The 23,199-nt window shown below is 35.0% G+C and overlaps 3 protein-coding genes and 1 long non-coding RNA gene across 13 annotated transcripts; 3 read left to right on the forward strand and 1 right to left on the reverse strand.

Moving 5' to 3' along the window:
• The first annotated feature begins 926 nt into the window (after positions 1-926).
• On the forward strand, positions 927-5,292 carry LOC111456053 (trigger factor-like). Of its 2 annotated transcripts, none has more exons than XM_023097774.1 (8): positions 927-1,066; positions 1,559-1,665; positions 2,785-2,828; positions 2,922-3,004; positions 3,279-3,387; positions 3,695-3,708; positions 3,800-3,901; positions 4,995-5,292. In XM_023097774.1, exons 1-8 carry the CDS (start codon positions 1,022-1,024, stop codon positions 5,118-5,120), a joined length of 630 nt encoding a protein of 209 aa, XP_022953542.1. In that variant the 5' UTR covers positions 927-1,021; the 3' UTR covers positions 5,121-5,292. The 2 variants fall into 2 exon arrangements, with proteins under 2 accessions (XP_022953542.1, XP_022953543.1); XM_023097775.1 differs by having other exon boundaries at positions 4,998-5,290.
• A 1,327-nt stretch (positions 5,293-6,619) lies between these two features.
• LOC111456051 lies at positions 6,620-8,962 on the reverse strand. The gene is made up of 3 exons (XM_023097763.1): positions 8,681-8,962; positions 7,820-8,609; positions 6,620-7,196 (listed from the first exon to the last, which is right to left on the reverse strand). The coding sequence occupies exons 1-3, from the start codon at positions 8,890-8,892 to the stop codon at positions 6,768-6,770; spliced, it is 1,431 nt and encodes a 476-aa protein (XP_022953531.1). The 5' UTR covers positions 8,893-8,962; the 3' UTR covers positions 6,620-6,767.
• A 7,275-nt stretch (positions 8,963-16,237) lies between these two features.
• Positions 16,238-22,223, forward strand: LOC111456052. 9 transcript variants are annotated; one of them, XR_002712687.1, is made up of 13 exons: positions 16,244-16,356; positions 16,467-16,683; positions 17,714-17,892; positions 17,974-18,037; positions 18,169-18,217; positions 18,383-18,437; positions 18,517-18,604; positions 19,465-19,583; positions 19,997-20,122; positions 20,568-20,661; positions 20,775-20,929; positions 21,243-21,476; positions 21,604-21,758. XR_002712687.1 is itself a non-coding variant. In XM_023097766.1 (13 exons), exons 1-12 carry the CDS (start codon positions 16,354-16,356, stop codon positions 21,300-21,302), a joined length of 1,209 nt encoding a protein of 402 aa, XP_022953534.1. In that variant the 5' UTR covers positions 16,244-16,353; the 3' UTR covers positions 21,303-21,314; positions 21,997-22,223. The 9 variants fall into 9 exon arrangements, 8 of the variants coding, with proteins under 8 accessions (XP_022953537.1, XP_022953534.1, XP_022953533.1 ...); XM_023097766.1 differs by lacking the exon at positions 21,604-21,758 and adding an exon at positions 21,997-22,223 and having other exon boundaries at positions 21,243-21,314; XM_023097765.1 differs by having other exon boundaries at positions 21,243-21,314; positions 21,385-21,700.
• Positions 16,953-17,502, forward strand: LOC111456054. The gene is made up of 2 exons (XR_002712688.1): positions 16,953-16,997; positions 17,139-17,502. It is a non-coding gene; the product is annotated as an uncharacterized LOC111456054 (long non-coding RNA).
• Positions 22,224-23,199: the final 976 nt, after the last annotated feature.

Below are 23,199 nucleotides of genomic sequence, written 5' to 3' on the forward strand. Positions count from 1 at the left end.
GATGTATTTGCATCATTGATATACTCGTTGTAAAGTAAACAATGATAGTCATATATCAAAATACTCGAAATAAAATCATGTTGCAGGTACGATTTTTGGTCTTTATTGGATAATAAGAATCTTACAATAATTTTACGTGTATTTGAATAATAGATTTATTAATAAATATAATTTGATGTGTATTTGAATAATAGATTTATTAATAAATATAATTTGATGTGTATTTGAATAATAGATTTATTAATAAATATAATTTGATGTGTATTTGAATAATAGATTTATTAATAAATTGGCATGTAACTAGTAATATTTTATCAACCATGTTTGCATATATTAGATATATCATAATTGAATTATTTTTAAGTATAACAGTATGTACCTATAATATATCATTAAATGTTAAAAATAGAGATGTCTACAGGACGAGGACATAGAATTTTTTATCTCGATCCCTGCCTCATATATCAATCTCCATTCTTGGAAAATTTTTCATTTATTTTTGTAAGGAACGGAATAGGGATTCCTTATGGGAAATTCGCGAGGAATTCATTTCAAATTTTTAAGAAATAATTTCAAAATTTCAATATAATTTGAATTAAAAAATGCAAACCGTGGTAATAAAACCAATAATATCGAACATATAATATAATATTCAATATAATTTCTAAAAACTAAGATTTCAATTTACATTTAATAAATATATATAATGAATATGGACAGAAATTTGAGTGACGTCGAACATGACGACGGAATAAAGATTGGAAATAAATCTCTTCCTGGTAAATGTATTTATTTATTTAAAGATATTTTTGATTTATTTTTGAAAGTTTTTAATTTTTTTTTTCGAGTTAAAAAATATTTTTATTAATTTAGCAATAATAATAATAATAATAATAAAAACTTGTTGAAAATTTAAACTAAGTAGAAAATTTGAGCCGTATATCTGGTTGTACAGAAAACCACTGTCTGAAAGAAACGAAGGTTGAGTTCGGTGAAGTGGATAAGAGCGACGAGAGAGACGATGCAAATAGCCGCTACGAACTTCTTTCTTTCGGCAAACCCCAAGGTGAATCATTCCTTCTTTCCGGCTCTATTTATGTTTATCTTCCATTTACCGATCAACTTTCAGAGAATCATATTCCGTATTCAATGATAAATAGATGCAACTTTTTTTTTAATTTTGTTACTGGACTATATTGAGTGAGCAAGGAAGAACAGAGGTAGCAAGCAATATAACACAAAGTATTATGTATTGGCCAACTACAATTTGTGCTAACAGAGCTGTTGGTTTTCTGGGAAAAATATTTGAAGAGGAAAGAATCGGAAAGGTCGTCTAAAGTGATGGATTTCAAGTGTTATGTAGTGGTTTATTGCTACATTTTCGTCGGGTCTTAGTTAGAAACGCTCTTTTGTGGGTTAGGTTCGTATTAGGGTTCATTTTTTTTTTGTTCTTTTTGCTTTTTTTTTTTTTGATTCTTTTATTTCTAATTATAGTTTGTCTGTTAATATTCATCTGAAGTTTATTTCATTCTTATTCAACTTTCTTTCTTAATTGCAGGCTATATATCATAAGCAGACAGCAGATTGCTTTACTCCAAATCTCACCAGCATAAGCGTGTCTTTTCCCAGTCAAATGGGATATGGCAGCAGAAAAATTTCTGTGAGGTAATTTCTATTTAATTTTACCAAATTATATGTTCCAAAGAATTGTATAAGCCAAATTATGAAAGTTAGTCGTGTCCCTGATTAGGAAGACTTCAGCATCTAATTGACTTACTCTGAACTTTACTTTTATATGATGAAGCTGACTGGTTGACGATCAAAGTTTACGGAACATATGAACTCATAAAAGACTTTCTTTACTAAGAAATTTTGACTTCTAATCTGGATATATGAATGCTCACGAATTGCCTCATTTTTCTCAACTGGATGCTTCACATCCTGTCCTGCTATTTAGTCACTTCGAAATAGAAAGTTAACATGGAGTATCCCACCAATTCGCCATCAAGATCATAACTAAATTTTGGATGTAGTTTTTCTTTGTGGATGATCGAACCAACTTTTATCTAAAGTAAACTACAAAAAAGGTCCACAAAAAGCAGAAACATACTATAACATAATTACAAGAACAAATGGCAACTGGTTGTTATCAAATTTTTGGATAGGAAGTTACCATTTTCCTTTTGTTAAATCTACTAAAACCCGAAAAAGATAGGCCATGGATTTAATATTTTATCGATTCAGAAACTAGCAAGCTATCTAGTAAGTGAGTTATCAATAATAATTAGGGAGGAAGTAATATTTGCTTCTCTATGGTTGAGGCCCTTCATTGTGCGGTTCACTTGGAGGAGAGATTGCCTCTCTATGATTGAGGCTGTCCTCTTGAGTTTGCCCTTTTGTAGAATGGCCACGTGTTGTGGCAAGCGAGCTTCTTTGCTATTGCTTGAGATATTTGATTTGAGAGAATGAGGTTGAAAGATCTAGGGAGGAGGTTTCGGGAGGGGGCTCGGTTTAATGCCTCTTTGTGGACATCTGTTTATAGTCTCCTTTGTAATTATGGTATTGGCATGATTTTGTTGGATTGAAGCCTTTTTTTAGTTAGTTGGGGCTCCTCCTTTTTTGTGGGATGTTTTGTTGTATGCCCTCTTTTTTCATTTTTTCTCAAACCATCACGCCTAACGTCTTAATGATTTACTGTGGGTTCGTTTCTCAAAGTATTAAGAATATGATAAGTAGGAGTTGCTTACGTTCCTAATTATAAAAATTATTTTGTTCACTTTACAGTAAAAGTAACAGATATCTTCCAGCTGCTTGTGCTGCGTTGTCAGGTTAAAACGCTCGTCTCTTCGAAGAGCAATTTCAATATTTTCCATTTATACGAGGACTATGTTAGCTAAAATCTTTAATTCTATTGTGAGCAGAAGATGTGAGTGTTTCTTCTTCTCAGTTTGAAGACTTCTCTGTCACTAAAGCTACTAATATCAATGAGAATAAAGAACTAAAGGTATGAAATACGGTGAGTTTTATTCTTAGGTTCCTTATGTCTATAATCCTCAGATTACTATCTTTCAAATATTTTGTTTGTTGTTACTTCACTTAGACATTCAATTTAGTCTCTAAAAACATGTCTAGTCCTTGCCATTGATTATCCATTAGTTAGTTTAAAAGAATTGAAAAAAATCATAAAAGACTAATGGTAATGTTTGTAAGTTCAATGCAGATTCAGGAGCCATGTTTTATTTATTTATTTGATTGATTTTTCTTGAGTTTGCAACCAGATTTGTATTGAGGTCTCTGGAGCTAAAACACGAGCAATTTTCGACAATGTGTTCAATGAAATGGTTGATAAAGCGCAGCCTATTCCCGGTTTTAGAAGAGCGAAAGGAGGTAATATCCAGAGGCGTGTTTCTTATTCGAGTTGCTCATGGCTTTCATTTTTGTTTTATCAATAACAATCTAATAATGTTGCTAGCACCATTGTTTTCGGCCGAGCTGTTGTATATTTTACGCGCATGGTTAAGGTTACAGTTGATTGTGTTGTCTTCATGTTAGAGAAATGAAAACGTTACTAAACGACTCCTAAAAATCAGAAAATCGCTTTCTTTAATTCGTTTCTCACAATGTTTTCATTTTTCTTATCCTTTCCAATTCATTTCATTGGGCTTGAATAATGCTGTTCTTCATCGAATGTCAGGAAAGACGCCGAATGTAAGTTTTTTTCCTTTCAATCTCTTGGTTTTCAATAAGCAACTATTGACTATGTCTGAATAATGACGAGTTCATCATTTGTTATCGACAGATACCTCGGGAAATTCTATTAGAGATACTCGGACCCTCGAAGGTGTACAAACAAGTTATTAAGGAAGTTATCAACTCTACTGTTGCTGCATATGTGGAAAAGGTAGAGATATAATTGCCATTTTCATATTCTGGTTTCGAGCTGGGGTTATTTTGATCTTATAATCTTAATTAATTTGAATCCATTTACATGTTTTTCCCTGTCCTATATGATGAATTAATAACTCAAGTCTAGAAATTGTTTTAGCATACGGAGTGGAGCCTTCTGAAATCTACGTTAAAATAGTGAAAATGTTTTCACTTCATAGTAGATATTTTCTGCACATAGATACACATATTGTAAGATCCCACGTTGGTTGGGGAGGAGAACAAAATATTCTTTATAAGAGTGTGGAAACCTCTCTCTAGTAGACGCGTTTTAACAACCTTGAGGGGAGGCCCGAAAGGGAAAGTCCAAAGAGGACAAGATCTGCTAGTGGTGGGCTTGAGCCGTTACAAATGGTATCAAAGCCAGACACCAGGTGATGTGCCAGCGAAGAGGTTGAGCCCTAGAGGGGGATGGACACGAGGCGGTGTGCCAGCAAGGACGTTGGGCCCTGAAGGGGGGTGGATTGGAGGATCCCACATCGATTGGAGAAGGGAACGAGTGCGAGTGAGGATGCTGGGCCCCGAAGGGGGGTGGATTGTGAGATCCCATATCGATTGGGGAGGAGAATGAAACATTTTTTATAAGAGTGTGGAAACCTCTTCCTAGCAGACACGTTTTAAATACCTCGAGGGGAAACTAAAAAAGGAAAGTTCAAAAAGGACAATATTGGTTAGCGGTGGGTTTGGGTCGTTACAAATATGGACAGAGTTCATATTTTGATCATCTTCCTCCATAGTAGAGTTGAGCCGCATCGATAGAGGTAGTATAGAGGATTTAAAAGCAATTAAAACATCCTCTTCTTCTCTTTTTATGGTAATTCATTGATTATTCTATGACAACTTTTTTAGATTTTCATATCGAAATAGGAACTGGACCGAAAAAGATATCATATATCAATGCTATGATACAATGTGACTAGAACTGTGACATGACTGGAATATAATAGAATAGAACTTTTCCCATTATAAAAACACTAGAAGTGAATTCATTTGCTTAACGTTTGAAGTGCTGTTCATCTTAGTGTTTTTTCTCTATTTTACCAATGAAGCAGGAAGCTCTAAAAGTGGTCAAAGACTTGAGAATAGAACAAAGCTATGAGGATCTTGAAGACCAATTTGAACCAGATGAAAAGTTCTTTTTTGATGCCATTATTCAGCTCAACCAAACAAACTGAACTATTGAATTACATTGTAAGATACTTTCACCCTGAATTTTGATTAATTGATAGTGTTTTTTTCTTTTTAGCATTTCCAACACTTAATGTAACAAATGTAGTGTTTGCTAAAAAAATTTCGAGCCTCGTATTGATATGAATCATGATGTATACTATGCTTCGTGAAGAAATATTTTATAGAGTGAGTTAAACTATATATAAAAGTCCATTTGGTAGAGATGTTGACATGACTGAAAAAATTTGATCAATTTAACTCATCTTAGAAAGAAAACTATATCGGGTTGAATTAGTTCATGAATTAACTTAAAAATATTTTTGGGTTGAACTGAATTTGTCATATTATTAAGGCATAACTCGTCTAGCTCGACTTTAGGGCGATGTAGACGGTTGAAATTTGATTGATAGCCTAAGGTGGCTATGATTGGAGAAAGTTCTTAGACGATGGAAAAGATATCGAAAATTTTCTTAGGTGAAATTAACGACTTACTGAGCTTTTTAATACTCTAGTTGACAAAAACATCTAATGACAATTAACCTAGTAATGACCAAGATTAATAATAAAGAAAATTCGTTTCTAAACTCGTGATTTGAATCACTGACAAGAGGTTTGATTATACCATTTGAGTGATTCTAGTATGCAAGTTATAAATGCAAGAATTTGCAAATTTAAAACTTAGCTCTCGACAAAGCTAGAATAAACGCAAGAATTTACAAATTAAAAACTTAGCTCTCGAGAAAGCTAGAATAGAAACAAAGCAATAACATAAAATAGAACTTATAATATCGGATGTTAATCGAAAGACTTTCATGGTCATTAATACCATGATGACCACTAACTAATTGTAACCAACAATTTGAAGACAATTATCTAAAATCTTAAAAAAAGATAATAAAACCTTCTTAAATCTAAATAATCGATGACAGGATTACGACACATTTCGTATCATTCATCATCTACAAGATTGCAGTTTCAAGGTTACTAGAAAGAGGCTGAAAATGATGACATAGCTGGCTCACTTGAACGGACTGAAAATGATGACATAGCTGGTTCACTTGAACGGATCGCATCATTCAAATTGGTCTTAACGATTCAATAGCTTATTGAACCTACCGATGGATTCACGCTCTAATATTTTTTGTTCCCTATTGTTGACACCCTTAGGTCATGCACAAGAGAATTTGGAGAAATTTGAGTGCCTACAAGACTCGAACGTAAACGAACAAGTAGCCATTTCAATCCTTTCTCAAGAATCATCTGTAGGGATAGCTTGGAAATTGATCTAGAATTACCTGACATCTTTACAAAAAGTGTTTCTCGACCTCTCTTTGAATTTTTCAAATCCAAGCTTCATGTTCGTTCAAATCCAAGCTTCACGTTCATTCAATTCGACGCTCCGCTTATACACGAGAGGGATAAAAGGAGAAGAGAGGAGATGAAGGCAACCCATTGTAGATGAGAATGGAAAGCAAACATTACATTTCATAGAACAAACCCAAGGTAATTAAAATGAGGACATGCATCACTTTTATTGGACTCAAAACATAGTTTATCAAACACATTAAAACAAACACAAACAAAGCTGCAAAAAATGGCAGCATTATTTAGTACATCAATACTAAGAAGACTTGACGAGGATTCAATTTCATTCACAGAGCTTCTTGATCAGTCACAAAGGTGTAGTTATAGCAATTGCTTCCAATGTAAATCCCATCATCAAAGTGTTGAATTACGACTTTGCCATTGGTAAGAACATCTCTTTGAGTGTAGGAATATGGGATGTCACAAAACCCTTTAGTGGCCAACACTTTGGCCTTCACCCGACAGTTTGGTGGCACTGTCACTTGATGTTCCACCTCCCTTCGAGACACAGTTTCTGTAGTTTCTCCCCATGTTACTTCCTTTTTGAACTCAGCAGAAATTGACACTTCTTGACTCGAAATCTCTGGACTCCCTGCTTCAATTGATATTTTCATCCCTAACTTCGTCCCGACCGAGTTTGACCATGTCGACGACTTTGAATCTTCGTACCGAAGCTTCACCTTTTGCAACTCCGGTTCGCTGTTCTTGTTCACTATCTGTTGAAGATATGAAGAAATGATTACGTTTGTTCGTCAAGACTAATGTTGTATAGAATCGAAGTCTATGTTTCATGTTTTAATGTCTGTCTGAATACTTATTGTCGTGCCTAATCATATGGTGTGTAGATATATTACCCTCAAGGTTTTAAAATGCATATGCTAGTGAGAGGTTTTCATACGCTTATAAAGAATGTTTCGTTTCTCTCTCCAACCAATGTGGGATCTCACAATTCACAGGGTCTAGCGTCTCGCTGGCACTCGTTTCCTTCTCAAATCGATGTGGGACACCCCAATTCACTCCCTTTGGGACCCAACGTCTTCGCTGGCATACTACCTCATGCCATCCCCTTAAGGGTTTAGCCTCCTCGATGATACATCGCCTGGTGTTTGGCTCTAATACCATTTGTAACAGCCCAAGTTCACTCCTAGCAGATATTGTCCTTTTTGAGCTTTTTGCTTCCTTTCAAGGTTTTAAAACGCGTATACTAGAAGAGGTTTCCACACCCTTGTAAAGGATGCTTCGTTTCTCTCTCTAACTGATGTGGGATCTCACAATGAATATAAATAAATAACTATTAAATAATATACCATAACCTATAAACTAAAGTTTTTGAATTAACCTCTTTAGATATCATTGTCATGGGCGTCTCGTCATAGTATCGAGCATCTAAAACTCGAAAATTCACATCGTAAATCGCCCTCGAAATGACAAGTTCTTCAATCTCGAGCTTCGCCTCAGCCCCAATGGTGGTCTCAGCAGCATTCAAACAATTATCCTTCCCCTCTGTAGTCAGCCTCTTGCAGAATCGGTCGTTTCCTCGGTTGCGAAGCGCTACGCCATGGCCATCACCAAGTCGAACGGGCCAAAACAGGGTGTTCGGATCGTCAAAATCATGTTCAGTAGCTTTTGCATGAATCCAATTAGGATCACGAATCCAAAATTTACCCAAATAGTCATTTTTAATCCTCACATGTCCATCAGCCGTGGTGAAGATTTGGTTCCCCACCCTTGGATCTCCCACATCGGATCCTGAAAACTCCAAATATTTAGTCCCAGAAGAATGGACTTGGAGATAACGACCATTGTTGCCCTTGAACGCCACATGCTTTGGAAGTATGAAGAGAGTGGACCAATCAACCACGTGAAACAGATCCGACTCGTCGTGTTCGAATCCGGAGCTGCCAACGAACAAGGCGTCTTGGAATTGGCTGCTCAAGTGTTGTCGTAGCTGAAGATATTGGCCGAGTTGCACGTGTTTGAAACGAAAGACCTTTCGATCGTGGTCTTTGATGGGCTCGAACAACGTCGATGAGAATTTTGATTTGTCTTCATTAGGTTCGTTCGCCGTTGCAACGATGTACTTGGATTTACCCGACCAACGAACCCAATATTTGTTGTTGTAACAACACCTTCAAAATAATAAATAAATAAATAAATAGTTCTAGACGAAGTAAAAGTTGAGAAACTAAATCGAACACACCTTATATGCACCAAACCCTTATTGGATTTCTCCTTAGCTTTTTCGACCTCAAACTTTGCAAATGGATTCACCACATGAGTTCCCGAGAATTTGAGAAACCCATGCATGATCTTATCGTCGTTAATGTAACGAAGATATCGACCATTTGACTTCGATTTGATAGTGAAGTATTTAGGTACCGTGTCTTGGCTTTCTTCCTCCGATCCGTACATGGCTTCAATAGGGTGTGATGACCACGAGATTAATGGTGTTTTTGTTTCGTTGAAGAAGGGTGTTGTTCGTTTTATACTTAAAGATAGATCACGAGCTTCTATACGTACGCTTAATAATTCGTTATGATATGTGACAAAAGAGACAAAAAAGAACAACTAGAAAGATATGGGCAAAAATAATGGCAATGGACCCAATTATGGAACCAATATGAAGTCATGAAATGAGTGAGCAATAATAGTTCAAACTTTGTCGCATACCAATTATTCAAACCCAATTATTTAATAGTGTCGTGGCATGGCTCGAGTATCGATGTTATTAGAAATATCATACCGAGCAATAATATTGCAATAATATTACAAGAGTTTAAACACAGCCTAACATGTTCAAATATTACAAGATTAGATGACCTCTTCAAGTTTTTTTTAACGACAATTGAGTTAGCTGTAACACTCAAACTCGATAGTTACGTAAACTTTTTCGATTTTTTCCCTAATTTTCAAGTTGTTTTTTTAATTTTACCGAGGGATTTAGAGACTTAATTTCAAGTTGAGCTAGAGAGAAAAAAAAAATGAGAAAAATTAAAAGCAAATAGTGAAAAATTAGGAAAATATGGTAGGGGCAAAATGGTATATTTACTCTTTCTTTATGAAGGTCTTCATCCAGATCGCACCCCTGATAATTGCGTCCTTGTGCCTGGGCTGTGAGGGCTCTCAGCCACATGGATAGTTCAATGTGCCCATCAGCGCCTGACCCTGAGATGTGGATCATCCAAGGCACATTAGTATGGCGTACTTCTCCTGTTTGAATCGGGGTTTGAAACCAAACTTCTCCTCAGGAGGATAGATGGGTCGATTCAGGTGAGATCTAATGTAGATCCAACTTTCTATGAGGTAACGCCTCAACCCAAGATGTCAATCATTCATATCATAGACAAAACAAGCTACACGAGTAAAAGGACATACAAACCCCTAAGAACAAGTTTCAAATTAGAGATCTACTCGGAACTTCAAAGTGTCTTTAGATACTCAAATAGAAGTAGTGGTTAGGTCTGAACTTCTTAGAGTATAGAAAAAAGTCCGTTTAAACCTATTGGGTTAAGAATATGATGAGAACCTCAGTATATTATTTACCGAGTATTTGTATACTCATCCCTTAATATTTTCATTATTTAATTGAACGATGTTGTTAGGCGAGGTGAAGTAGTACGTGGAAGTCTTAAAACCCTAAACCAGTACGATTATTAAATTATATATCGAATCAAGTAGCGTTTTCAATAATGGAAGAAAATTATGAGAGGGGACCACTACTTTTATAGTTTAATAATTTAATAAATGATTTTATTCCAAAAGAAGGGGGACTGCCAAACGATATGGGTATTTTAGTATTAAAAATAAATTTATTTTGAAAACAAGACGTGTACTTCCCACGTGTGTACTTTTCTGAAAACACGTGTCAAATATCTGTTGAATTATTGGATTTTGTGATGCAATTAAAAAGAGCACGTGCGCAAACACTGCACAACCAATAATCCCATTAAAAAGTCAGCAATTATTCAGCTTTTGTCGTATTCTCCACTCCAATTTTACAAAACATAGGTGGATGAATTTGAATTTGAATTTGAATTTGAATTTGAATTTATGATCATAAATTTCGATTTCAATCCGACATAATTAAAGAGATGGACGTGAGATCTGAAAGGAAGGGAACTTCCATTAAAGAACCTTCATAACTCTCTAATCCCTCCGTCTCATTTCTTATTCTATCAATTTTATATGATTGAGATGTGGTTCATCTGTTTAATTTAATTTGCATGAAGTGCTAAATTTTATACAGAAGGCGATAGAATTTTACGTAGTTTAAGTATGTTATTGTGTGATGTTATTGTGTGATTTCAGTTTATTAAAGAATTGCTAATGATTTACATGTGGTTGAATTAACTACTTTACATATATAATTGTTCGAGAGAGCAATGAAATTGTGTTTAATACTCTAGTTCTATTGCAAGGATACTTGAACATAATAGAACGGTTAAGGAATAATACTTCTCAACCTTGTTAAAAGAAATTAAAAAACGATTATAAAAGTAATCACACATGACTCTGGGAGTGGGGTTGAGAATCTATAAAAGCAACTAAAATCCACCGTGAATTTCAACGACTCATCTATTTAATCTCTGTTAGCCCAACTTTCCTCATTATTGTTTATTTTCTGGTTATTTTGTGTTTTTCGACCGTAGTTTAAAATCACCGACACAATGATACCACAAAGCTCACTTAATTTACAGCAATAAAAGTAATAAAAAAGATAGGTTCTATGCGGAATCAATAATTTATTTATTACTTGTTGTTTGTGATAGTGTATACTTGCACATGTTTTTGTGAATATTACAACATTTTATTATATACATCCACAAGTGATCAAGTTTTTGACGCAATTGTCGGGAACCTAATTAGGTCATTTTACTCGTTGTAGATTTTCGTGAGTTGGAGCCAAAATAGAATATACAACAAATAGGACTTGGAGCCCAACTGAATCGGGTGTTTGAAAATCCAGCAGCGTTGGCTAATCAAGAAAGAATTACTATTAATGTTATTCATTTAGTAGATGATAGAGAAAGAACAATCCGAGCATATGCTCACCCAGCTATGGAAGAGCTAAATTCATGCATTATTAGACTCGAAATGTTAGCAACCACTTTTGAGCTAAATTTTGTGATGTTTCAAATATTCCAAACCATTGGTCAATTTCATGGACTACTGTCACAAGATCCTCACCTACATCTAAAGTCATTTTTGGGAGGTAGTGACTCATTTCGATTCCAAGGAGTGGATAGAGACGTGATTAGATTGAGCTTATTCCCTTATTCTTTGAGGGATGATGTTAAATCGTGGTTGAATACTTTAGCACCGGGAACAATTGATTCGTGGATATAGTCTAGCAAAGAAATTTTTGATCAAGTATTTTCCACCCACTAGAAATGCACGGTTCAGAAAATGTGATTGTTGTTTTTCAACAATTTGGGAAAGATTCAACGAGATGCTTATATGTGTCTTCACCATGGACTACCCCATTGTATCCAAATGGAGACCTTGTACAATGTATTGAATATTTCTACTAAACAAGTGGTGGATGCTTCCGCCAATGGAGCTATTTTGTCAAAGACATACGAAGAAGCATATGAGATTTTAGAGAGAATAGCATTTAACAATTGCCGGATGTGAATCTAGGAAAGAAGGCCCGAGGAGTACTAGAAGTTGATGCTTTAACCTCTATCAACGCTCAATTAGGTTCGATGACGAATATCCTACAAAACCTAGCATTGGGACAAGGCTCAAGGACGAAAGCACCAGTCCAAACTGCTGCTGTAATGATTCAAACAGCAGCTGAATCTTATGCATATTGTGGAGAGGAACACACTTTTGATCAATGTCCAAGCAATCCGACCTCAATTTTTTTATGTGGGGAATCAAGCTAGCCAAGGCAACTCGAAAAATAATCCCTTCTCAAACAACTTATAATCCGGGGTGAAGAAACTATCCAAACTTCTCATGGAAGGGACAAGACTCTTACAACCAACAAATGTCACCTAAAGAAATTATGCTCGAGATTTTAGATTACAAAATCAATTGGCATATCAACACCCAAGGGAAAGGAATTAACCAAACTCAATACATACCGAGAACATCGCTTGAGAGCCTAATAAAGGAATATATGACTCAAAATAATTTTTTGATACAAACTCAACAAGCATCATTGTGAAATTTGGAAGTTCAAGTAGATCAATTAGCAACTGAGTTACGAAATAGACCTCTTGAGAAGCTATCAACAGACACCAAAACACCAAAAAGAGAGGGCATGAAGCAATGTCAAGCAATAGAATTGAGAAGTGGGAAAAAAATATCGAGCAGATGAGGTGAAATTAAGAAAAACAGCTGCAGTCACTCCCAACAAACCGCCGATATATAGTAGAGAAAGAAGGAACGGCTGGAAATAAAGAAAAGAGCAAAAATTATGAAGAACGAATTTTCATGGTTGCTCTCACTTTTGAGTTTGAATCTCTCGAAACTTTACCAATTTTCTACAAGGTTTGAGGTTAATCAGGCAACCCGATAGAGAGCTCTTTAGCCTTTGCCTTTGTATAGACCGTGACTCGATGACTCTAAAAAGATGGGCAATTTTTTTTTTTTTTTTTTTTTTTTGCGAAATAAAATAAAACCAAACAAAGAGAATTTAAAACATAATATTCATTATACAATAAAGTTCATACATTATTATATAAAAAACACAACTTAACAATTAAAATACAAAATAAGGAATAGACACAAAACATTTAAAACAAAGAGGGGTTGAGGACGACGATTGAGGCTTGTCTATGGCACCTGCTCTAAAGTCCGCTCCCAACCTCGACCAACTCCTTATTTACCTGAAAAATATGGAAAACATGGAGTGATTACAAAGACTCAATACCTAACTTATTTGTCGACTCTTAATCCGATTCTTAATATGCTAGGGTACCCGACTCCTTTTCTTATTTGGATTCTTGTTAAAGTATTTAGGTCTTTAGTTTTGTTCTTGACATGTGAGTTCTTACCATGATTTGAGGACTCAATCTTGGTTCATTCCTAAGAGCCTTAGTACTATGGTTCTGGGTTCTTATCTTCAAAACTTTAATCATGATCTTTGTTCTAGTCTTTGAACGTTGTCTTGTTGTTGGTTACTTTCTAGGTTCTTGTTTTGTTCTAGGTTCGTTTTGACTCTTCCTATGATTTACGGTACTAGGTATGAACCTGACAACCTGTGTCCAAGGCTTCATACGTTCCAAGCAACACAGTCTGAACCTATGTCCAAGGCTTCACGTATTTCAAGCAACGTAGTTTGAAAACCTACATCCAAGGCTTCTTACATTCCAAGCGATGTAGTTTGATTCTGCATCCAGAGCTTGCCCTGTGATACAGCCGGAATACTTATGGCCAAGGTTTCATACGTTCCAAGTGGCATAATTTGAATACCTATGCTCAAGGCTTTATACGTTTCAAGTAGCGTAGTCTAAAAACTTGCATCCAGTGCTTGTCCAGTGAGATAACTTGAATACCTATGTCCAAGGTTTCATATGTTCCAAGCGGCATAGTCTGAATACCTATGCTCAAGGCTTCATATATTCCAAGCAGCATAGTCCGAGTCATGAACATGATATGTTGTGAGAGGTCTTAGGAGTTGCTTGAGTTTCTGAGTTTAAAGACTTTGGTCCCTTATTCTTGAGGTGGTACCTAGCATTCTACTTACTTTGTTAGTTGTAGAGCTTGTGTAGTATTTTACTTGGTTCTCAATCTTAAATATATAATTTCTAAGGTTCGTAATTTCTCGAACATTCCTATACTTCATTTAGTACTAAAAAGAAGTAAGTCGTCCATGGAGGAAGTTTCTAATTGGGTAGTCAATGACCCACGTGGCTTGCTGATTTGGATTATAATTTTCATGTCATTCTCAAAAAAATTTCTTTTCGAATTACTTCCGTGCAAAAAAATATCTTCAAAGACAATATTCAATGACTGAGAAAGCGCATCCAAACCAATGGTATCAGTCTTTTTTGTTGGGTTGGGTAATGGCTCGCAGCTCCCCAGATTCATTTGGGTTGAGAATCCATGAGCGGTACATCGAGAAAAACTGAAAGGTAGAGTGAAAGAGTGCCATTTTTCATTTTTTACAATGTCCTTTGGGTCGTTAGCTCCTTATAAATGGACTCCGTCTCCCAGAGAGAATCCATTATTTTGACTAACTCATCCATCAAATCATTTTTTTTTCTTTTGTAGATTACTCTCTCTTCCCTCACTAATTGGTAAGACATGTCATCCCAACAGGATTGTTTCCAGATTTGCTACATCATCCTGGTTCAACATAAATATTTTGAAAATTTTACCAAATAACTCAATTAAACGTACAATTAGGCTCAATTATGCAAATTGATCTTCTTTTCATGTTATACCACAATGAACTATTTCATGCTTACTAATTAGAATAAATCGAGCAACTAATGAGAAAATGGTGAGTATGAGTGCAAAATTAACTGCAAAAAGACTTCATATAAATCTACTTTCAGAGAGTTATATGTTTGCTCGCGCTAATTATGACCTCTCGGGAGAATCGATGTCAATTTCTTATGAAATTTTAATAGATGGTCTAATATCACATAACAAGAACTTATTTGAAGTTTGATAGACATACGGGCATGTTTAGGGCTTAAACCAAGGACATGGATAAAATGACCAAAATGCCCATACTATGTTCATAAAGTTATTTCACGCCCTAAATGAACTTATGTCTATTTTTAAGGATATGAACGACTATACAAGGTTTCAAGGTAATGGAAGCAAGATTTGGGTGAAAAAAAGACCAAAATACCCCTATTAAGATTTTATGATATTTTGAAGGTCTAAATGAATCCGAGATGATGAGAAATTTTATATTAGACTCATTTATAATAATATGAACGACTATAAATTATTTTAAAAGTATTAAAAATATGTTTAGGATATAATACCAAGATTTAGATGAAAAACGATCAAAATGCTACAATAAACTTTATTTTATTTTATTTTATTTTTTTTTAATGGGAATTCATGGTTTTTATGAACTTTTTTTGGTCATTTCGTAACCGGTTCCTTTTGTATTTAAGCATAAACTTTATTTTGGATATTGAATACATATACTTGCTTTATGTTTTAAACTCCTTTGTTTTTCGAACGCTATATTTTTTTATCGAACTTTTATCTCGTTGAGTCTGCTCCATCATAATCCCAAACAAGCTCTAAAATCGGATCGTGACAGAAATCATAATTGTGGTGGAGGAAAATGAAGCTATAATTTCAAATCGACCGTTTATATTTAGACAAGTTAGATCATACTCGAATAAGGTGCTTTAAATATGAGCAATAAAATAATTACAACTCAAAGATAATCTGAGTTGCAGGTCTATACATTTGTTTAGAATCATCATTTTTATAGCAACTTAAATTCTAATGATTCAAATCTATTTGATGCCGACAATAGAGAACAAATTCCTAATTATTTTTCTTGGTCGTGTGGGTAATGTACAATCGGGTGGCCTAGTTTGCCACATCCATAACATGCTCCCGTGCATACCAAACACTCACTCTCGTGTTTGCAGTTGCATTTTGGACATAATGACATGTCTTGATTTTGAGCTTGACTGTGCTTACCTAATTGCCCTCGTGATCACCAATCAAATCGAGAGGAATTTCTTTACAACCTCCTCAAGAAGCTTGGATAGTCTCAGACGATTTACTCTTTTGTCTATACATATCCATCAGAGTCGCTACTTACAAAGCAATGACGTACGTGAAAAGACTTGAGGCACCGTGAAACCTTGGATTTCCGCTCGTAGACCTAAAGTGAGTTGATATTATTTCTACTCCTTGATATCAACAAACTTGGGAGCAAACATGGTAAGCTTGTTAAGTATAAAGATAATTGTGAGCTGAGGGGATGGCTTATAATTGTTAAGGGAGAGATTATGTTAATCTAGATTTTATGTTTTTATTATTTCATTCGTCAGATTTCGAAGGTGAAAACATTGGAGCCCTACGCATCTTGTCCAATAGTCTCTCTGATTATGATCAAGGTTGAGGATTGCGTGCAGGAGTTGCTTGAGTTCGTTTTGCAGTCTTCCATTAACGGAACCCTAGACTTTGATTTGGGTCTCTCCACCGCCTTCTGCTCTGGTCTCCTTAAACATGATCCTTCTTCCAATCCGTTACCAGACTCCACAGCCGGTAAAAATACAGAACTCGCTGTTTATTATTTTCAGTACATTCTCTGTTTGATTTGCTAAAACGTTGAGAAGAATGTGGATTAGTATGATCTTTTCTGGAAACACCGTGGATTCTTTTGCTTAATTTAAACTTGAAATGTGAAATGTATGCTTGTTTAGCCTTCATTTAAGTTTTCCCTCCAATTGCTATTGCAAGATTTGTGTGGTTTTATGAAGAAATTAGCGAAGGAAGATCGTTGAGAAGCTTTTAATAACTCAATGTCGGGCTCACTTGTTGCATTATGCTTATGAACCATCCCCCAACAAGAGTTTTAAGTTAGTAACTCGTCTTCATTTATCCCATGTAGTTTAAATTTTGTAATAACGTATTGGTCGTTTTGGTTTAAGATTAATAACGATTAGTTCCTGTTCTAGAAAATCCCACTAAGGTGCAAAAGGATTGTTTTCCATATGTAGATGAAGAAATCGATCAAGGACTATGCGTGTTTTAATTGCTACGTATTGAAGGTCGGTATTTCGTCTCGATGGATTTTTTCAAATAAAGGGTTTAATTGTACAAATTTTAAACTATAGGGGATAATACAAAAGTTTATGGAGCCAGATCATTGCTTCAATGGAAGTACAGGGACCAAATATGTTTTTTAACCCAGTCCGAACAAGTTTTAAAAGTTGAAGATGTTGATAATGTCTGTTCTTTAATGATTTGTGATGTCCCACATTGGTTGGGGAGGAGAACAAAAACACCCGTTATGAGGGTGTGTAAATCTTCCCCTAGCAAACGTGTTCTAAAGCCTTGAGGGGAAGCCCGAAAGGGAAAACCCAAAGAGGACAATATCTGCTAGCGGTGGGTCTGGGCCGTTACATGATTCGTGGGAACGAAAATCCTATGGTTCTACGAACAAATTGAGCTCCCTCCTACTTAAAAAAAACATATTTCATGGCCTGTTCATATTGTCAATAACTCGTTAGGATGACTTTTTGATTTAGTTCAATCGCACCACTATAAAATTGTATGGTTCTTTTTAATGAAGGAGTTCCTCCATATCCTTTATACAAGCGTTTATCATCAGCTTTGTGGGAATCCATCTGTTATGGCTCCTTCTGTCCAATGTATAAGAGAATGTTAATGACAAATGGAGAAAGTTCTTTAAAGCAGAAAGAGGAAAAATGGCTGAAGCTGATTATGGATAAGGGGTCTGAAATGGTAGAGGTAAATGAGACATGGAATTTCCATTTTGTTAGTAACCGATAAGATCGACTTTATCCTTCATTAAAGACTCTTTTATTTCAGCAGATACTTAAAACTCTTATCCTTGAACTTCATGTCGATGAACATTTCTTTATGCAGCTAAAAGGTATTGTGAATTGAAAGCCAATGTTATTAGTCTAGAGCAATAGGTATTAGTCTAGAACATTTCTTTATCCAAGTTTCTTAGTTTGTTGATTCATTACTTCGACATGGATTCTCTTCTAAATTTGTTTGTAGATGGCCAAAAATCAATCGAAAGAAAGTACGCTTTGGCCAAATACGATAGGTATTTATTTTTAATCACATGTTATCATACAATTTTGATTTCAACTCTCACCTTAAATATGACTAAGTTAGTATGGTACCATAACGTTAATTATCCTAGATTATTTATTCTTTTTAATATTGCCAATTCCTAGTTTTGATTTTCCCTTTTCCTTTCTGGCTGCAGACTTGAACCAGGAATGCTGATTATCTTCAATAAGTGTCTTGTATTTGAAATCTCGGTAACTTTTGTTCTTTCTTTCTATTTTGTTTCCCTTTAGCTTTATTCTTTGTAACTTGTTAAGCTACTGAGTTTTGAAGGATGTTCGCCGGTATGTGTCAATTTATGATATGTTGGAGTCTGAAAATCTTCAAAGCATCCTGCCTGGAGTTGAAAGCATTGACGAAGGTAATTCTTGTAAATATATACAGCTTTTTCTTGACTATTTGAATATTTATACAACATTTTCCATATCGGAAACTGTACTACTTTGTTATCTAATACAAACTTCTTGAAATTTTGATAAGATTTAAAATGATATATGAATCTCCGTTTGGTTCATGATCTATAAACAGATTGTATTTCTTCAATCTGAATATACATTTGATAGCAGAGTTTGAAAGTAGTTTTTTTTTTTTTTTTTAAAAAACAAAATTTAAAAGACGAGAACTGTGTTTGTGATTGAATTTTGAAAAGGTAGAAAACAGAACATTTGTTTTCTATGATCTATTTTTCTTCAAGTGATGAAATGAATTCTATTTTTGAGGGGAGGTGGAGATTAGAGAGAAAATTTTATGCTGTTTGCCACAATTTAAAAATATTGAACTCGAAAACGAAGAAAATATTAAAAAATGAAGTATTAAAATATTGACTTACCTAGATTACTGTTTCTGGAAATATTTGGTGAAAAAAAGCATGCCAAATGCAAATTTAGGATACTTTTAGTATTTACTGTTTCCCGAACTTAAAAACAGAAGCTGATTAGATACCGAACAGTCACCAAGTTTTTGTAGAAACAGAAAAAGTGTTGCTTAGGACATGTTTGGTAGTTATTCTTATTGACTCAGATATAACAGTTTAACTGGATGAAGAAATTCATTAAAGAAACAACTTTTTTTGAGTTGCTCCTTTGATGAATTTCATGTTCTTCTCAAAATCCTGATTGTTGACTGGTCTGTTTAGTTCTACCGTTATTTGAGATGGAGAAATTGTTAAGAATTAAAACAGTGAATTAGCATAGTGAACGATTATGATGGACATATTTTCAGGTCTGCAAATATTGAACTTTTTGAACGAAGAAGAGGAAGAAATAGCTGACGGTGTTCTTGCTATATGTATTTCAAGTGTGCCACTTCAGCCTTACATTTCTTTAGCTGCAATAATCTCAGTGAGTTTTCTTTCTTGCTAAAATGCATGATCGAATACCGACATTTAAAATTTTTTTAAATTTTCGTCATGTAGTCACAATTTCGTAGTTTTTGGACTAAATCTTGATTTGAACTAAATTCTTCACTCCAATGCTATACATCAATGCTACAATCCAGTCACCAAAGTTGTAGGATTTATAATATGAAGTTAACCGATTTATGACCTCGAGAGCACAAGTTTAACATAAGAACTTTTTAAGTGATAAGGAATATTAGAGTAGTATCAGTACATGTGATCAAATGGTACGAATTGCATTCAAGAAGTCCTTCAATTATATGTTGTGAACATTAAAGTTTTCGGTTCGTTGGCTGACATGAGACATGTTTCTGCATGGTATCTAGTTTGTATTGATTATCTAATTCTCTAGTCCAGGAGTTGAGTTATGAAGGCCTTCAAGGTCTTCTTGGTTTGACACATACCGCAGGAACGGTTCCTGATGTTCTTCCCCCACCAAGATCAGCTCTTTTATCTTCATTTATTCTTCCATATAAACCTGAGGTTAGTTTCTGTTTTCCATGATGAGTTACATATAAACCGAAGTTTAAATAAGATATGATTCGATAATATTTTTAGCATTTTCAAACTATCTGACAGACTCGTGTGGTCGATAAATATTGTCCGACCCTTTTTTCTTGTATGCGTTAAGTTTGCATTTATCGCAAACTTTAAACTTGACATGAGGATTAACTTTGGTGATTTGCTATGATTTGCTATGATGTCAAGAGCTTATTCTTGTATTTTCTTCAGTTGGGTAGAGGGATTTTTTTTTTTGTATATTCCTTAAGGTAGTTCCTTACATTGTGACATTTGGTGAAAAGTTTGTTTCTTTTTGAAAAGGAAACATTGAATCATGCTTCTCCTGCTGTTCCCTTGCCTCTAGTTGCATCCTCGTAATTTCCTATGTCGCCCAGTTATGAAGGTTCGCTTTTTTTTATCAATCAAGGGCAAAGGCATAAAGTTAACTCATGGAGCTAAGGCATTGGCAAAGCATCATCATCGATCTAGTAGTAAATATTGGGGTACTTTTCATGGAAACGGTGAGCAGTTTCTTTCTTCTATATATGAAAGGGAAAAGATTGAAGTTGATTTGATTTTAAAATTTTTTGACGGTGTACTTGACTGATCATCCTTTGTAAAACTCTTTCACCAGATTCGGATAAGAATCGGCTTGCCATGAATACGATTGTTCACTTGATAGCTCATAGTTGCTGGTTGAATATTCATATGGTTGCACCACATGGAATAGTCTTTGAGATAAGGATAGCAGAAGGGTACGGTGCCAGGTGGTCGAACGATGGAAACAAGGTATCGTTATTATACGAGGCCCCGTTCTCTTATTTATAGATCTGGAAGTAATTGATATATACCAACTCAATTTGTTGCATATTACTTGATTTCACTGTTTTCTGCCCCTCTCTCTATCGGTCGGGCTGCATCACCCCTCTCCTCTTTGAGTTGATCTCCTTACTCCCTCTCCTCTTCTCCTCTCGCTATTTATGCTTACTCCTTCTCCTATATTACAACAATAAAGAATTGTTTGCGGAATGATAGTTTTTCCCTGGAGAAAGTTGAGTATTTGGGAGATTACAGTGTTGCTGTACTTTTTGCATCATTTCAGTTCATTGGATTTCTAGAACCATACATGGAAGATGGGCATTGGAAGAGATGGAAGCACTAATCTTTTGTTCTGGTAATGAATTAACTATAAATTACATTTTAATATTTACACACTGTTCTACTGATGTTCTTGGTCCGCTTAGCTACAGGAAATGAGATTCTTGTTGGGAAGCGAATCAAATACTTTGGTTAAAGCAGAATCTTTATATCACATGATCAGATTTTTATGCACAGTGTATGTATGCAATAATTCAACTGTGGAACTAATTATTGTGTCAGCTCAACTATATGAACACCATTTACATTCTTGCATTGTATGCATTCGTTTGTTCTCATACTTCATAGCTCGTATGTATCTTCAGTTTCTGGAAGCTGTTTCGATTTCGTACGATACGACTGTTTCAGCACGGTAACAATCTGCTGATCTAAGCTGTATTTAAAGAGTCCAGGTTCTTTTCATTACAATAACTGTTGCTTGTCACAGTTTGGAATGGGTTAGATGCATCTCTTTCATGTAGTTGTTTCGATGTTATTTCGTTCTGGTTTATGAACCTTCAAATAGGGCTGTTCAACCCCAGAACAACAATATCAAATGTTCGGCTGGTGGCGGAACTTTGATCATAAACTTCAACATGAAACTCAGACTCATAAACTTTAAAATTTCAGCTTCATCATGATTTCATGGCTGGATTTTTCAACGATCAGCATATATTGTTGCTTTTGAATATTAATTGTGGCCTTCCGAGATTCTTCAGGCTCTTTCTGATATGATGATTAGTCGTGTCCTGCCAGCCTTTATTGCTTTAATGGGCATACTCGGATACGACCATCCGAGATTCTCAAGCTACTTGCAACAGTCTTGGTCAATTTTAGTCGATTGAGTAGTTTGCCCACTTTCTTAATCCTCTCATTCTTATTTTATTTCGGTTGAAGTAGAAACTCTTTTGACTCATCCTAATCAAAGCTTCGTTTGATCACTCAACGATGTCTTTTTCTAATTTCAACAACACTATTACCAGTATAGGACGATATCTCTATCAAACACTATACTTTTGATGTTTGAATTGTTACATAGAATCATTTTTTTTTTCGAGTTGTGATAGCGTAGCTTGTAAAGACCGAGTTAATGGTCTTCGGGGGAGAAAAGAAAAGAAACAAACTTCAAATCTTCATGTACTAGAGGAAAAACAAGTTTTTAGAAGCATGTCATTGTGTGAAATATGTTTAAATCTCATGTTGAATATTGTGTACTGGGAGGGTAAGGCTGCTGATTTGTCACAATCTGTTTCTTAAGTGGGCTTCAAATAATGCTGATAATGATGCACCAACTTTGGTAATTTCCACAAATTAGCCTTTAATATTATGTGTTCTTGGCTTATAACATCTTATCCAACTTGTTAATTCAAAATTTTATAGAACAATACAAAAGAGAACAACTCATTAAGAAACAAGTTGATGTTTAGTTAGCTCGCTGATGGGACGTATTCTTAATCTGTGCTAACTTTAAGAAACACCAACCAACAATGGTGAAAACAACCATTGGAGTTGGATATTTAGTATTGTGATTATTGTACTTTCATCTTCCCATTATTATTGCTTTGGGCGTGATTGGACTTGCAAACCAATCATCAATTGCTTTGGTTTAGCTTAAAACACACCCTTTCAAGTTTTCCTCGACTTACTTTTAAGTGATGATGAGGTAAATCTACTTTACAACAAGGTTTGTGTTTGGTAAATCGTACGGGTGTGTATTTAATCATTTTAGTCATATGTAAAACAAAACTAACTACGAACTTACCTTACCACGGGGATGGAGAATGCACACATATGCAAATATATTTTTATGAGACTTGAAATGATATCTGAATTCTAATTTGAATGCATTGTAGTTCTCTATATATGGCACATGCACACGTACGTGAATCTACTAAATGAATATCATTCACAAAAACTCTAGG

The sequence above is a fragment of the Cucurbita moschata genome, unplaced genomic scaffold (assembly GCF_002738365.1).
Source record: "Cucurbita moschata cultivar Rifu unplaced genomic scaffold, Cmos_1.0 Cmo_Scf00018, whole genome shotgun sequence".
NCBI classification, from domain to species: Eukaryota; Viridiplantae; Streptophyta; class Magnoliopsida; order Cucurbitales; family Cucurbitaceae; genus Cucurbita; species Cucurbita moschata.